Source organism: Schistocerca cancellata, chromosome 10, assembly GCF_023864275.1.
Source record: "Schistocerca cancellata isolate TAMUIC-IGC-003103 chromosome 10, iqSchCanc2.1, whole genome shotgun sequence".
NCBI classification, from domain to species: domain Eukaryota; kingdom Metazoa; phylum Arthropoda; class Insecta; order Orthoptera; family Acrididae; genus Schistocerca; species Schistocerca cancellata.
The window spans coordinates 57500444-57517108 of record NC_064635.1 but is presented as its reverse complement, the minus strand read 5'-3'; the positions used below and the strand labels follow the sequence as shown (position 1 = coordinate 57517108).

At 42.9% G+C, this 16665-nt stretch overlaps 1 protein-coding gene across 1 annotated transcript in view; it reads right to left on the bottom strand.

The window, feature by feature from the left end:
* The window catches only part of LOC126106657 (serine/threonine-protein kinase minibrain), a gene marked incomplete at its 5' end in the record, with an annotated part of 140601 nt that overhangs the window by 54617 nt on the left and 69319 nt on the right, over nt 1–16665 (bottom strand). The window contains 2 exons of the mRNA XM_049913019.1: nt 2480–2627; nt 3036–3224. Coding sequence (XP_049768976.1) covers nt 2480–2627; nt 3036–3224 — 337 coding nt within the window. The remainder of the gene's footprint in view (nt 1–2479; nt 2628–3035; nt 3225–16665) is intronic.

Here is a 16665-nt window from a genome sequence, read left to right as displayed (position 1 = left end):
AGCTACCACTTTCGCTGCGTGCTAATAACGTGTTTAAGCTATTACATGTGCCTATGCAACTCTACACATAGATTATTACATGTCAAATAGTCTGGTTTTACAGACATTCCCCACTCCAACATCTCAGATTTTGTTTAAAATTCATATACATGTTTTCTAAATGATTAACAGAAGATACAAGAATTTCTGGCCTGCAAAATAAATACTTTGTGAGTAGGAGCCTCTTAAGTCATAGGTGACAGAATGACAACATTTCAAAAATTCTGACCAAGATTTAGGTACTGTAATTCAGCCAACAATTGTGGTATGGTTTTGATTACTTTTTCCCTTGAGTTATAGGGTTCTAACAAGTTGTAAATATACAGAATAATCCAAATTCTTCATTTTTCATTCGAGGCTTACCAAGTTATACATTTACTACTGCTTTCCAAAAAAGTGTGTGATTTGGAACATGTTGTTATAAAATAGGGAAATGTATGACAAACTTCATTGTATTGTTGTAAACATTCTCGTTGTATTGTTGTAAACATTCAGGGAAAAATGAAATCATGGAAATTTGGTATTTTGTAGAGAAAAGAATGATCTTTCCTATGGTTGTTAACATAAGTTTGGATCAGCTGTTCAGCCTGAGAATTAAGAAGCCTCTACTCTAATGATTGAAGTTTGCAAGCTAGAAATTTATGTACTTTTCCCTAATCATTTAGCAAACCTGCACATAAAAGCTGAACAAAATCTGCGATGGCTGATGGTTGGTTGTTTTGGGGAAGGAGACCAGACAGCGTGGTCATCGGTCTCATCGGATTAGGGAAGGATGGGGAAGGAAGTCGGCCGTGCCCTTTCAGAGGAACCATCCCGGCATTTGCCTGGAGTGATTTAGGGAAATCACGGAAAACCTAAATCAGGATGGCCGGACCCGGGATTGAACCGTCGTCCTCCCGAATGCGAGTCCAGTGTCTAACCACTGCGCCACCTCGCTCGGTGCGATGGCTGAATGGCAGCCCCTACACTACTTCACATGGAATCATCCACACACTTTTTTCCCCCTTTGCTCTAAACTGGCCCTGGTCGAATGAATGTTTATTATTACCACAAAATTCCTTTTTAAAAAACTATGTTGATTCACTGAAATGCTTGGAATCACTTTATGATGTTAATGACAGCATATAACAACACAGCAAAAAGCTTCTCAAATGCCTCACTGCAGAGCTGTTTCTGAGTGAAGTGAACACAGTACCTGTAAAGTATTTAGTTTTGTAATTCAGACTCAACAAGCACAGTGATAAATGATACCACTCCACACTTCCTTTTTGTCATGCGAATATTTTAATTAAAAATGTACAATATTATGATGAAAATCCTCAATTTCTAATGTGCCAACACATACACTCATTGTTTCTGTTTCTTATTGACACTCATTGTGTTGTGCTTTATCAATTTGACTTACATTTGCCTACAGGAGGAGGAGGAGGAGGAGGAGGAGGAGGAGGAGAAAACAAGCAACAAGAACACGAACATAACATTGACCAGAAATGCTTCTGATAACGTGATAAAATGTAGAATGACCATAGGCGTCTCACAACACACAATACATGAACAATTTGTTAAAAATTTATGTACAAGGATAATCCCGAAAGTAAGGTCTCCTATTTTTTTACAAGTACATAAACCTGTTTATTTCTACAATGGTTTACATCAGTTTACGGCTTGAACATTTAGCTATTTTTCGACATAACCACCATTTCTGTCGATGCATTTTTGTAGATGCTGTGGCAGTTTTTGTATGCCCATGTCACACCAGCTCGCCGCCATGCTGTTCAGAAAGTTATGAACCTCTTCTTTCACCTCGTCGTAGGAGCTGAATTGCTGGGACCACAATTAACGCTGACAGGTACTGTGAGACTCTGAACAAACTCAAACGGGCAATTCAGAAATGGAGAAGAGGAATGTTGAGAAAGGGCGTACACATTCTCCATGACAACGCTCCCCCACATATCGCGCGACAAACAGTTACTCTCCTGCAGCAGTTTCAGTGGAACGTAATCACCCACCCACCCTATAGTCCTGACTTGGCACCCAGTTCCCTAGGTTAAAAGAACATTTGGCTGAAAAGAGATTCAGCTCTAACAACGAGGTGAAGGAAGAGGTTCATAACTTTCTGAACAGCATGGTGCCGAGCTGGTATGACATGGGCATACATAAACTGCCACAGCGTCTACAAAAATGCATTGATAGAAATGGTGATTACGTCAAAACATAGCTAAATGTTCAAGCTGTAAACTGATGTAAACCATTGTAGAAATAAACAGGTCTACTGACTTATAAAAAAAATAGAAGATTCTACTTTTGGGATTACCCTCGTAAGATAAGTGAATTGTCTGTGTTGAAAAATAGTAGTTACACAAAGTTACTGGACATCAGTAGCTATTGCAAATTTCTCTCTCTACAAGAATAAAGCTATTAAGATGGTTGGAAAACTTACCTATATAATACTTGTTGTCTGCATCTGCTTTGTTCATCATTTCCAACAGCTTTACCTCGATCTGTGCCTGATTGAGGAAAGGCTTCTTATTTTTAATAATTTTAATGGCGACTTGACACTGCTCCTCGTGGTCATACGCTTTGACAACCTTAAATAAGAGAAATGACTATTTGTAGCACATGAAAGGCTCTTTGGTTTCACATTTGGACTTTGGAAAAAAAAGATACTTAATGTGAAGAATTTCAGAAGTCAGAACTTACACAGAACTCTACAGTACTGGGTAATAGCAACAAACAACTATGAAATATGAAGCTCGATGTTGACACATGCGATATTGCTCTAAGTTTGCCTAGCTCAAAGTTCTGTAATCACTTCTAAATCCCACAGTCAATTCTTCATCAGAAATCAAAAATAAACAGTCTCACTAAGTAATAGAAACAGCAGGAATGGACACAGAACACAAGCAGCAATTTGGTTTTACTACAATCAAAGCACTGTCATTTTGTGTAAAGTAGAGGAAACTATCAAAACGCAAGGCAGCAAGCTCGACACTTACCTGTCCGAATGAGCCCTTGCCAATGAGAGAGTCAATCTCATAGCGGTCGAGGAACTTCTCGCCATTCTTAATGATGTAATCGTGGTTGTCGTCGTCATAGCCGTCGTTGTACAGCTTGCGCTCCTTCTTGTGCGAAGAGTCGTCGCCCTGCGTCTGCTGCGCCCGTCGTTTCTTCTTCGCGTAGTACACCTGGGAACAGTGGAACGCACTTGTCACTCTTCTGCTTATCTCCCAGTTACCAAACTGTCTAACACATTTGTGTCGGGCACAGTGTGCCCTGCACAATACAATACACGATTACATAAGTATCATAAATATTCAACCGAGATGTTTCAAAACCAGTAAAAAAAAAAAACTTTCATCAAAGCTTATACATTTGCACCCAATTCATATTTGCTATTTTTGCTGTTGATTTTGAACTAAATCACGTTTACTTGAAATTAGTGAGAATAATCATTCTGAGATCCTAGTTTACATGAATACTGAAATGCTAGATGAGGCAGGAATGAAAGCAAACAAATGATACAAATCCACGTTTATTTTTAATTTTTACAAACCTGGATATAATGCATTGAACTTTTAAGCACTCCACGAGGCTCACAGAAAATACCTCACATTCCCGTGTTTCACACAATACAGTACCTCCACTGCACAGGCTCAAACACCAGCATTATTTTCTATTTCCTGGGTAAGATTACCTACAGTAAAGACAGCTGGTAATTAACTGAGTTAATTCTAAGATTTCATAAAATTATTACACAGACAGCCAAAAAGTAGTGACACTGGTGGAGAGATTAATTGAATTTTTTAAACTTATTTTTCTTGAAACTTTCTGGCAGATTAAAACTGTGTGCCAGACCGAGACTCGAACTCGGGACCTTGGCTTTCGCGGGCTAGTGCTCTACTAACTGAGCTACCCGTCCTCACAGCTTTAATTCCGCCAGTACCTCGTTTCCTACCTTCGAAACTTCACAGAAGCTCTCCCGCGAACCTATTTTTCTTACATTTTTATTATGTGGTGTCATTCAGTATAACATTACGAGGCAGGAACTAAATTACCTTTGATGTATTTCACATAAACACATAGCTTATCATTCCACAACGTAACTTTAAGACTGAATACACAATTCCTCTTTGTAATTTAAACTTACTTACTGAAATAAAATACAGTAATCTGCTGTGTAGTGTTTCGATTAAAGGTAAGTTGTAACACAATATAAAACACTAAACTCCTGCCATACGGAGAAATAATAAAAGCAATTAGAACTTAGAACAGCTAAGGCTAGATGCTAATTTTACCTTGGTTAGCGTCAGTTCCAAAAATGATAGGGTCTCACAATACCACAGGATTGTCTGCTGATTGTCAGTAACAACTACTTAAATCAATACCAACAATAAAGTTTGAACAGTGTCCGTCTTGTCAAACTCCCAATAGTAGTCCCCTATTTTCGTTGTAAGATACTTCCTACTATGTTTGGTGCTACACTGATTTATACAATTTTCACATATTTTATATGCCATACCGCATATGTCATTAGACACGGAACAATCTGTCAGTTTTACTAACAATACGCTTGTGAAGACATTTCTTCCGTTATACTACTTTTTTTGGAGAGAAGAGAACCACTTGTATGAATATCAAGAGCTCAGATGGCAACCCAGTTCTAAGCAAAGAAGGGAAGGCAGAAAGGTGGAAGGAGTATATAGAGGGTTTATACAAGGGCGATGTACTTGAGGACAATATTATGGAAATGGAAGAGGATGTAGATGAAGATGAAATTGGAGAGGCCTCCGGAGTAGACAACATTTCATTGGAACTACTGACGGCCTTGGGAGAGCCAGTCCTGACAAAACTCTACCATCTGGTGAGCACGATGTATGAGACAGGCGAAATACCCTCAGACTTCAAGAAGAATATAATAATTCCAATCCCAAAGAAAGCAGGTGTTGACAGATGTGAAAATTACCAAACTATCAGTTTAATAAGTCACAGCTGCAAAATACTAACGCGAATTCTTTACAGACGAATGGAAAAACTGGTAGAAGCCGACCTCGGGGAAGATCAGTTTGGATTCCGTAGAAATGTTGGAACACGTGAGGCAATACTGACCTTACGACTTATCTTAGAAGAACGATTAAGAAAAGGCAAACCTATGTTTCTAGCATTTGTAGACTTAGAGAAAGCTTTTGACAATGTTAACTGGAATACTCTCTTTCAAATTCTGAAGGTGGCAGGGGTAAAATACAGGGAGCGAAAGGCTATTTACAGTTTGTACAGAAACCACATGGCAGTTATAAGAGTCGAGGGGCATGAAAGGGAAGCAGTGGTTGGGAAAGGAGTAAGACAGGGTTGTAGCCTCTCCCCGATGTTATTCAATCTGTATATTGAGCAAGCAGTAAAGGAAACAAAAGAAAAATTCGGAGTAGGTATTAAAATTCATGGAGAAGAAGTAAAAACTTTGAGGTTCGCCAATGACATTGTAATTCTGTCGGAGACAGCAAAGGACTTGGAAGAGCAGTTGAACGGAATGGACAGTGTCTTGAAAGGAGGATATAAGATGAACATCAACAAAAGCAAAACGAGGATAATGGAATGTAGTCAAATTTAGTCGGGTGATGCTGAGGGAATTAGATTAGGAAATGAGACACTTAAAGTAGTAAAGGAGTTTTGCTATTTAGGGAGTAAAATAACCGATGATGGTCGAAGTAGAGAGGATATAAAATGTAGACTGGCAATGGCAAGGAAAGCGTTTCTCAAGAAGAGGAATTTGTTAACATCGAGTATAGATTTAAGTGTCAGGAAGTCGTTTCTGAAAGTATTTGTATGGAGTGTAGCCATGTATGGAAGTGAAACATGGACGATAACTAGTTTGGACAAGAAGAGAATAGAAGCTTTCGAGATGTGGTGCTACAGAAGAATGCTGAAGATAAGGTGGGTAGATCACGTAACTAATGAGGAGGTATTGAATAGGATTGGGGAGAAGAGAAGTTTGTGGCACAACTTGACTAGAAGATGGGATCGGTTGGTAGGACATGTTTTGAGGCATCAAGGGATCACAAATTTAGCATTGGAGGGCAGTGTGGAGGGTAAAAATCGTAGAGGGAGACCAAGAGATGAATACACTAAGCAGATTCAGAAGGATGTAGGTTGCAGTAGGTACTGGGAGATGAAGAAGCTTGCACAGGATAGAGTAGCATGGAGAGCTGCATCAAACCAGTCTCAGGACTGAAGACCACAACAACAACAACACTACTTTTGTCTTCGCGATAAGCTGTGACTTACGATCTTGGACGTGCTCTGTCCGGATCCGTATTTACGATTGTTATCGCTGATATTGCGTTATGTTTTGTTAGCATAATCATTTGTGATTAAACGTTTGCTAATATTACTCTCCTTTGTGAACACATTCCCTTGAGAAGTAATGCAGCAAAATTACTAAAAAGTTACAGTTGTTATCAACCTGAATGTTGGTTTGCCAATACCACAGTGCTTTTTTTTAAGCACGATCTTTTGTCCTCTGGCAACCTAGTATTGTCGAACTGACTTACACAGCCAGTTATAGGAAGACTAACAGTTTTAATGTTGGCTCCGATGCACAATGCAACTCGGCATTTTCACATAAACACGAATCTGTTCAAATAAAGGAAAATGTGAATTCTACGGCTGTTTTCGCAAACATAAATTATTGACAGGGTTGCAAGAAGTTAACTGACAAAAAAATCCTCGAGTGTCAGAGGATTCAACATCAGACTTTGGAATTGTAGCCAGACCGTTGCTTTACAAGATACATAGCTACATTTACTAAGTTGCAAATAAAATATATAATCATTTAATTATATTACTGGGCCAACAGCATGACAGACACACATGATATATTTAAAAAATAAAGACGATTCTCTGTTGACTGGAGCGTAATCGATTACATTTGAAGCAGTCAACAGGGGGCAGCACTGGCAAGTTGTTCCGTCGTGGGCACGGAACCACGTCACAACCCAGCAATTTTCACCTTCACTAACGCTGTCAGAGGTGAAAAACGTGGTAAATGGCATATAAAAATCCTAGGACTGAACGAGGGTCGATCCCCACAACTCTGAATCCGTAGTCTGCCACTTAAGTACTTGACACTGGGCCACTGATAAGATGATATTAAAAGGAAACAAATCATCAAAATCAATGTCTACCGATTCCTCCATCTAATCTAGTGTAAGCAGCGATCACACAAAAAACTAACCCCTTCGCACCTAACGAAAACAAATTCATTCGCCGAAACTACACGTAAAAACCGACTCGTCAAATTGGATGCAAATTCAGAAACAATTATTTTATAAGTGAACCCGACAAAAACTCTGAAAAATGCGTAAGAATCTTTCGTGAACACGCCTAGAAATGCATTCCCCAACCCCAATTGCCTGCACTACTTTCTAGAAACGATTACGTCTTCCAGAATGTGCGTAATGACTGTCCCAAAGAGCAGGAGCTTCATTATATCATTTTAACGAATGAATTTCCACACAAGGATGTTATCTATACAATAATTTTGGCGAGCAATCGGCAACCTGTCACAAATTAGATACCCTGACGGCTGTTGTTAATCCCGAACCTGGTATTGACGTACCGGCGGAGAGGGGTGCACTTACTCAAACCGAGAGGGGATTCGTCAGTGCGAGATGTGTGCGGCTCCCAAGACGGTTAGGAAGTATGAAAAGCAACGGCGCCCACACAAAACCGCGAGGAACAAGTGACGCAAGGCAAGGCGCATTCTGTCAGGGAAGCCGTGAAGTCGGCCGCCGTGTCGGTCGCAGATGCAGACCGCGGCGGCATGGCTGTTTGGGTGGTACACAGCAGCAGTGTGGGACGGGACATCGGCTGCTGCCGCTGCCGCCGCCGGGGTCCGTGACCCCGCGCCCACCCGCCGTGACGTCACGCGCCTGATCGATGACGCAGCAGCAGCAGGCAGGGAGGGCAACGCGCATCTCGGCGGGGAGGCGACGCCGACGCCGGCCGTCAAATGGGGCGACTCTCTCGCAGCCCGAGTCCGACGTCGCAAACCATCTCCGCACTGCTTTTTCACTCGGAATGCCAAATACAGTAAATGTACGCTGCATCCACATATACAGGGTGAACTGCCTTAACTTGCACCTCTGTATTTCATGAACGGTTCACGATATCGACGCGACGTTTTCGGCAAACGGTAAGAGGCAGAGCAGCACCTAATTTTGTTGTATGCGTAACACACTGAACTACTATATCAAGCGAGATATTGAAGCAAGAATTTTTTAAATGGCAAGATATACTTCTTTACGCCATTCTGAAACACTTGAAAACGCGAATATGGTGATACAGCGCTTGTTAACGTTGGCGTCGAAATTTTTTCTAAAGTATTAGAGGAATTCGCCAACACTGAAAGGAAAGGCAGCCAGAATCAGCCAAGTGGGGCTCGCACACTAGGCTCCGTCCTGTACACAGCAAGACGGGAGGCCTATGCTGCTAAGGTAAACAACATACTTCCTCTTGGCCCTATTGTATACAACACAGATACCGGTTCAGCTACGATTGTGGTACCTGGAACTATATGTTACCTTCTAGGGGATCAGAAGAGGCATAGGAAGACTGCGTCAAATTTGTGTACATATTCATGTTTAAGTGGACAGTTTTTGTGAAGACAACCAAACAGCGGCACGTCCAACAGGAGAGCCTGGAAAAATGGAACCCCGCAATTGACGCTCTATACTCCGCAGTAACCAATCGCAGCAAAGGCGTCGCTCGTGTTCATGTTTCATAGAGTATGTAAATCTATGCATTGAGCATGGTCTACCGCGCACGTTCTCAACATCGAACTGCGCTAGTCACGTGGACTGGGACGGTGCCGCTTGTCTACAATTCACGGTAATAGCGAAACTTCAATATTGCACATATTCGCCTTTCTTCATATACTTCCGTGCACTTATCAGTTTTAGTAACAGCTATGCTGCAGTAATGTCGTTTCTACGTTTGTGCCGATCGATTGGCCGAGCGGTTCTAGGCGCTTCAGTCTAGAACCGTGCGACCGCTACGGTCGCAGGTTCGAATCCTGCCTCGGGCGTGGATGTGTGTGATGTCCTTAGGTTAGTTAGCTTTACGTAGTTCTAAGTTCTAGGGGACTGATGACCTCAGAAGTTAAGTCCTATAGTGCTCAGAGCCATTTGAACCATTAACTACGAAATTTTATCGGTGAAGTTCGCGTTCAGCTAGTATAACGTTCGTATTGAGCTCTTGAAGGTATAATTAAAGAAGAAGAAATCTGAACACATGGCAAAATGAAAAGTAAACTCCGCTTCGAACCGTACAATGAGTTTCGGCCTTTGGCTGTAGAATTTTCACCACAAAAGCATTTTAACAAATTAATGCGTACAAAATTAGAGTAAATATTTATGTGTCAGTTTTCGTGATGATAATGTATGAGAATGGGATATAAGCAAAGGACTACGGCGAAGTCGTTGAGGAACGTCCAGTGAAAAGGAACGCAAGGCATGCTGGCGAGTGCTCTGATTGCAGAAAGACGCTGCCTGTCACAAGTTTCTCGAATCTGGCCAGAGAACACTCGGGAGGGGCGCTAAGGACTCACCGTAGACCCCTCCAAACAAAATACTGTCCTGAGAAGATGGCATAGGGCACAGGTCACAGCCAACTGCAAGAACGATAGCACATGAGATCAACCAAACTATCGTCCAATGTCCCTGACATCGTCTACTGTCTTATCCTACGCCATCCTCCGCAATGCTCGAAGACACCTGTCCTTCACCATACACTGTGATCGAAAGTATCCGGACACACTCAAAAACATGTTTGTCATATTAGGTGCATTGTGCTGCCACCTACTGCCAGGTAGTCCATATCAGCGACACCAGTAGTCATTAGAAATCGTGAGAGAGCAGAATGGGGCGCTCCACGGAACTCACGAAGTTCCAACGTGATCAGGTGATTGATTGGGTGTCACTTGCGTCATACGTCTGTACGCGAGATTTCCACACTCCTAAACATCCCTAGGTCCACTGTTTTCGATGTGATAGTAAAGTGGAAACGTGAAGGGGCACGTACAGCACAAAAGTATACAGGCCGACCTCGTCTGCTGATTGACAGAGACCGCCGACAGTTGAAGAGGGTCGTAATGTGTAATAGGAAGACATCTATACCGACCATCACACAGGAATTCCAAATTGTATCAGGATCCACTGTAAGCACTATGACAGTTAGGCGGGAGGTAAGGAAACTTGGATTTCATGGTCGAGCGGCTGCTCGTAAGGCACACATCACGCCGGTAAAAGCCAAACGACGTTTGCTTGCTGCAAGGAGCGTAAACATTGCGAGGATTGAACAGTGGAAAAACGTTGTGTGGAATGACGAACCACGGTACACAATGTGGCTATCCGATGGCGGGGTGTGGGTATGGCGAATACACGGTGAACGTCATCTGCCAGCGTGTGTAGAGCCAACAGTAAAATTCTTAGGCGGTGGTGTTATGGAGTGGTCGTGTTTTTCATGGAGGGGGCTTGCACCCCTTGTAGTTTTGCGTGGCACTATTACAGCACAGGCCTACATTGATGCTTTAAGCACCTTCTTGCTTCCCACTGTTGAAGAGCAATTCGGGGATGGCGATTGCATCTTTCAACACGATCGAGCACGTCTTGTGGCGCAGTGGTTACACGACAATAACATCCTTTTAATAGACTGGCCTCCACAGAGTCCTAGAACGCCTTTGGGATGTCTTGGAACGCCGACTTCGTGCCAGGCCTCACCGACCGTCATCGATACCTCTCCTCAGTGCAGCACTCCGTGAAGAATGGGCTGTCATTCCGCAAGAAACGATCCACCACCTGACTGAACGTATGCCTACGAGAGTGGGAGCTGTCATCAAGGCTAAGGGTGGTCCAACACCATATTGAATTCCAGCATTCCCGATGTCATTTTCTGGCAGGTGTCCGGATACTTTTGATGACATAGTGTACGTGGTCTGCCTCGTCTTGGTTACACTGTGGTTGTTTTTTCGCGTTTCCACTTGGTAATCACAGGAAGGTTGAAATGTGCCTGATCGGGCTGTTACTCATGTGGCGCCGAATGAAAATTCCACGTTCGGAGTCAGTCAGCACTCCTGATCAAGTTTGTCCAAGAGAACGACCACTACACGGCCCGACCTGCTACGGCAGTGAAGATAAAAAAGAAACACGCACGTAAACAAGATGCAATACTGAGAGGAAAGACATACGTTTGGTAATACAGGAGAACACTTTAAGGAAAAGCAGGAACATTTTTCAGCAAACTTAACCTGGACGAAACACCAACGCTTATTAAAAAAAAGATGACACTATCAAGCGAAATTTGTTGCTGGACTGAGGATTTCTAGGCAGGGAGGATGCAGCACCTTGTCTTGGGTGGAATGTTAAGTCATCGACAAATGTTCAAGTAACTTCAGGCGTGCAGAAGGGAACTATATTGTGACCTATGCTCTTCTAATTGTACACTGGGTGCCCTCCCCCCCACCCCCACCGCCATAAAAGCAACAAACTTTAGGAATAGGTTTCTCGTATAGAAATAAGTAAAATATGTCTAGTAAACGTGGGCTTTAAAGCGCATACCTTAAGAGATATGAGCACTTATTCATCTTCGATACTATGAAACACATCTCTTCTACTGCAAGCTCTATGCTTTTCGTAATATGGGAGGAGGAAGTATTGACCAAAGCAAGGAAAAAAAGTCTAGTAAGCATCGGGTCTAAAATTGATCTCCGAAGAGCTATGAGCACTTGTTTAATATAAGATATGTTTTTCACAGTAGTGAAGGTAAACAAGCGCTCATAGCTCTTCAGGTGTTTACTATAGACCCCACGCTTACTATTTTTTCCTTCTTTGAGTCAATACTTCCTGCTTCCAAAATATGTAAAGCAAAGACCTTCAATAGAATAGATCCGTTTCATACTATTGAAGATAAACAAGTGGTCATGTCTCTTAAGGTATGCGTTTTAGAGCCCTTGTTTACTAGATATTTTCTACTTATTACTGTATAAGAAACCTGTTCCTAAATTTTGCTTTTTTTGCGGGGGAGGGGGGCACCCTGTATTACTGACCTGGCACACAATAGTAACCTGAAAAATTTTGAAGCTCCATAAATATCCCCTCAGATCTTGATGGATTTCAAAACAGCGCAAAGATTGAAAATTTGCTTTCAATGTTCGGCAACAATAAGTCACTAATGGAACCACTCAACACACACAAATACCTAAATGAAACAATTTGCAGGGATATGACACGGAATGGCCATATAGGCTCAGTCGTAGTTAAAGAACGCGGCAGATTTTGGTTAATTGGTAGAACAATGAGGAAAGGAATGAGTCTGCTTTACCTTTCAGCGTGTTTTAGGCATTTGCCTGTTATTGATGTCCACCTTTTCCTAAAGATCTTCTGCCCACTGGGTAATAACTCATCGTTAGTTTCGGTATTTTGTCGTCTTCCATTCTGGTAACACGATCCTCCCAGTTTTTCCCGTATTCTTTAACCTGTTCATTTAAGCTCTTCATTCCCCATTCTTCTCTGATGTCAGCATTCCTCCAGTGAGTACACAGCCGCTTCCCTTGGAATCGCATCTCCGCTGCTTGCATTTGAAACGCACCAATATACGATCGTTAGGATAAGAGTGACACGAGGTGTTGACCCCAAGTTTCAAGCTGCCGCATTTTCAGGCTTTTATAAATTTTGTAACACTCTTATTTCATTTATCTGGTAATTTTAGAAAATTTATTACACTGATTCAAATTCTGTCATTAATTTCGTTTCGACGTTTATATATATCCTCTGCGCTGGTTTGCTTTGTAATTCCAGAATACCTTTCAGGAGAAGTGAAACTAGCTTTTCATCAATATTTATGGAATTAACACATGCAAATGTTAGGAACATTTCCCGACTAATAATCTTCATGATGTAAGCAACTTTATATCTGTGTAAAGCCTTATGTTGCAACGGGAGAGAGGTGAACTAATAAGACATTTCGTCATGTCAACCTGTATAGACCGGTATATTTTTTAATGTAATCCATAAATTTTCTATTTCTCAAGCGGGTGACGTAACTAGCAATTGTTAAAATAATACATAAGGAGTGGCGAATCAACCACCAGAGTCTTAGTTTTCCTATAGTTCATGCCAGCCAGTTTTGTAACTGTATTAGACAAATAAACATGTAATTCTGGAAGAGAACATCGTGTCAACCAAAATTTCCCTCAACACTGTCAAATCATTAGCTGTAACGTAAATAACTCAGCAAATTGCAGCAAATTTTGGTGGAGCAAATAATCGCAAATTCTTTTACAGCTACTGCAGCATCGGAGATCACCGAGAAACGAAGATTAGTATTTACTAATTAACTGTTAGGCCTTGTTACATTTCACATTCTTTGTTGATTTCTTTTTGTTAGAGTTCACGACTCAGTTTCGTGTTTCATGGTTGGTACTTGCATCGTTTTGTACACCTTCAGTAGAGTTCCCTTTCTTACTTTAGTTCTGAGAGTTCTATAAATTGTTCCGTTAAAGTAATTACATCTTTCCACTTTCTTTTGTGTTGTGGCTTGGCAAGACAGCCAACCCACTATGACAGGAAGCCGAAAGGCACGCGTTTTAGCTCACGCAGGCTGGCGTGAGGTCTGGAACAGGTAAAGTAATTGAGACTAGCAAATAAAGTTCGTAGCTGCTGGAATACTTAACTTTAATCCATAATTGGTGAACATCGCTCTTGACGGTACATGTTTTACAGCATCAATAGTAACTGGTAATGGCGCCTTGCTAGGTCGTAGCAAATGACGTAGCTGAAGGCTATGCTAACTATCGTCTCGGCAAATGAGAGCGTAATTTGTCAGTGAATCATCGCTAGCAAAGTCGGCTGTACAACTGGGACGAGTGCTAGGAAGTCTCTGTAGACCTGCCGTGTGGCGGCGCTCGGTCTGCAATCACTGATAGTGGCGACACGCGGGTCCGACGTATACTAGCGGACCGCGGCCGATTTAAAGGCTACCACCTAGCACGTGTGGTGTCTGGCGGTGACACCACATTTTGTATGTCCATATCTGTCGTGAATGAGACGGTATTTACTAAGAAGTTGAACTAGTTTGGTCTTTCTATGTTCTGGTCATATGGCAATAGGCAACGACTTACTATAGTCAAAGCCCGCCCGGGCAGCCTCGCGGTCTAAGGCGCTGCTTCCCGAGCGGGAAGGCGTGCCGGTACCCGGTACGAATCCGCCCGGCCAGCCTGTGGATGGTTTTTAGGCGGTTTTCCATCTACCGTGGCGAATGCGGGCTGGTTCCCCTAATTCCGCCTCAACCACACTTGCTGCACAAACACTGTCTCCACGTACGCGAACACCACAATTACTCTATCACGCAAGCATTTGGGGTTACACTCGTCTGATATGAGACGTTCCCGGGGGGTCCACTGGGGGCAGAGCCGCACAATAACTCCGGGTTCGGAGTGGGGCGGCGGCGGGGTCGACGGACTGCTGTGGCCTGTTCTGGGGTTGTGAACCACAGAGGGCTATGGTGGGACGGAGCCTCTCTGTCGTTTCTAGGTCCCCGGTTTAATATATACGTACAAAAATAAAATTACAAAACAGTCAGAATTGCACTGGACGACTTTATAATTTCATTGAGCCATAACTTTTGTTTACTTTGAAGATATTAACACATTATATAAATTAGCTGTTGTAGACAAAATACACTACTGGCCATTAAAATTGTTACACCACGAAGATGACGTGCTACAGACAGGAAGAAGATGCTGTGATATGCAAATGATTAGCTTTTCAGAGGATTCTCACAAGGTTGGCGCCGGTGGCGACACCCACAACGTGCTGACATGAGGAAAGTTTCCAACCGATTTCTCATACACAAACAGCAGTTGACCGGCGTTGCGAACCGCGCGACTTCTACGGTCGCAGGTTCGAATCCTGCCTCGGGCATGGATGTGTGTGATGTCCTTAGGTTAGTTAGGTTTAAGTAGTTCCAAGTTCTAGGGGACTGATGACCACAGATGTTAAGTCCCATAGTGCTCAGAGCCATTTGAACCATTTGAACCGGCGTTGCCTGCTGAAACGTTGTTGTGATGCCTTGTGTAAGGAGGAGAAATGCGTATCATCACGTTTCCGACTTTGGTAAAGGTCGGATTGCAGCCTATCGCGATTGCGATTTATCGTATCGCGACATAGCTGCTCGCGTTGGTCGAGATCCAATGTCTGGTAGCAGAATGTGGAATGGGTGAGCTCAGGAGGGTTATACGGAACGCCGTGTTGGGTCCCAACGGCCTCGTATCACTAGCAGTCGAGATGACAGGCATCTTAAACGCATGGCTGTAACGGATCGTGCAGCCACGTCTCGCTCCCTGAGTCAACAGATGGGGACGTTTGCAAGACAACAACCATCTGCACGAACAGTTCGTCGACGTTTGCAGCAGTACGGACTATCAGCTCGGAGACCGTGGCTGCGGTTACCCATGACGCTGCATCACAGACAGGAGCGCCTCAGATGGTGTACTCGACGACGAACCTGGGTGCACGAATGGCAAAACGTCATTTTTTCGGATGAATCCAGGTTCTGTTTACAGCATCATGATGGTATTCGTATTTGGCGACATCGCGGTGAACGCACATTGGAAGCGTGTATTCGTCATCGCCATACTGGCGTATCACCTGGCGTGATGGTATGGGGTGCCACTGGTTACACGTGTCGGTCACCTCTTGTTCGCGTTGACGGCACTTTGAACACTGCACGTGACATTTCAGATGTGTTACGGCCCGTGGCTCTACCCTTCATTCGATCCCTGCGAAACCCTACATTTCAGCAGGATAATGCACGACTGCATGATGTATGTCTTGTACGGGCCTTTCTGGATACAGAAAATGTTCGACTGCTGCCCTGGCCAGCACATTCTCCAGATCTCTCACCAACTGAAAACGTCTGGTCAATGGTGGCCGAGCAACTGGCTCGTCACAATACGCCAGTCACTACTCTTGATGAACTGTGGTATCGTGTTGAAGTACACGCCATCCAAGCTCTGACTCAATGCCCAGGCGTATCAAGGCCGTTATTACGGACAGAGATGGTTGTTCTGGGTACTGATTTCTCAGGATCTATGCACCCAAATTGCGTGAAAATGTAATCACATGTTCAGTTCTAGTATATTTGACCAATGAATACCCGTTTATCATCTGCATTTCTTCTTGGTGTAGCAATTTTAATGGCCAGTGGTGTACGAGCATCTGTTTGGAATGTGTTCTCGCCGTCAGCAACCACAATTTGATCATCAACAGTGATTAATGTCATAGAATAATTAATCCTTTTCACTGAAGTCATAGGTACAAGTAAATTTTGTCCATTACCTCACCACGTCGTCAGTAACAGTATTAAAAAGAATCGTCAATATTAATGAAATTCTTCAACAGCCGTATAGCTCTGAAAAGACCCACTAAATACAATTCAGAATCGGTAAGAGAACGTGTATAGCATATGAAGACATGCACATCGAAGAGGTTGACAGTCTTAAATTTCTTTGCAACTCGACAATAAATTCAGTTGGGAAGACTTGCTGAAGCGCCAAAACAAGTCTGTATTTGCAGT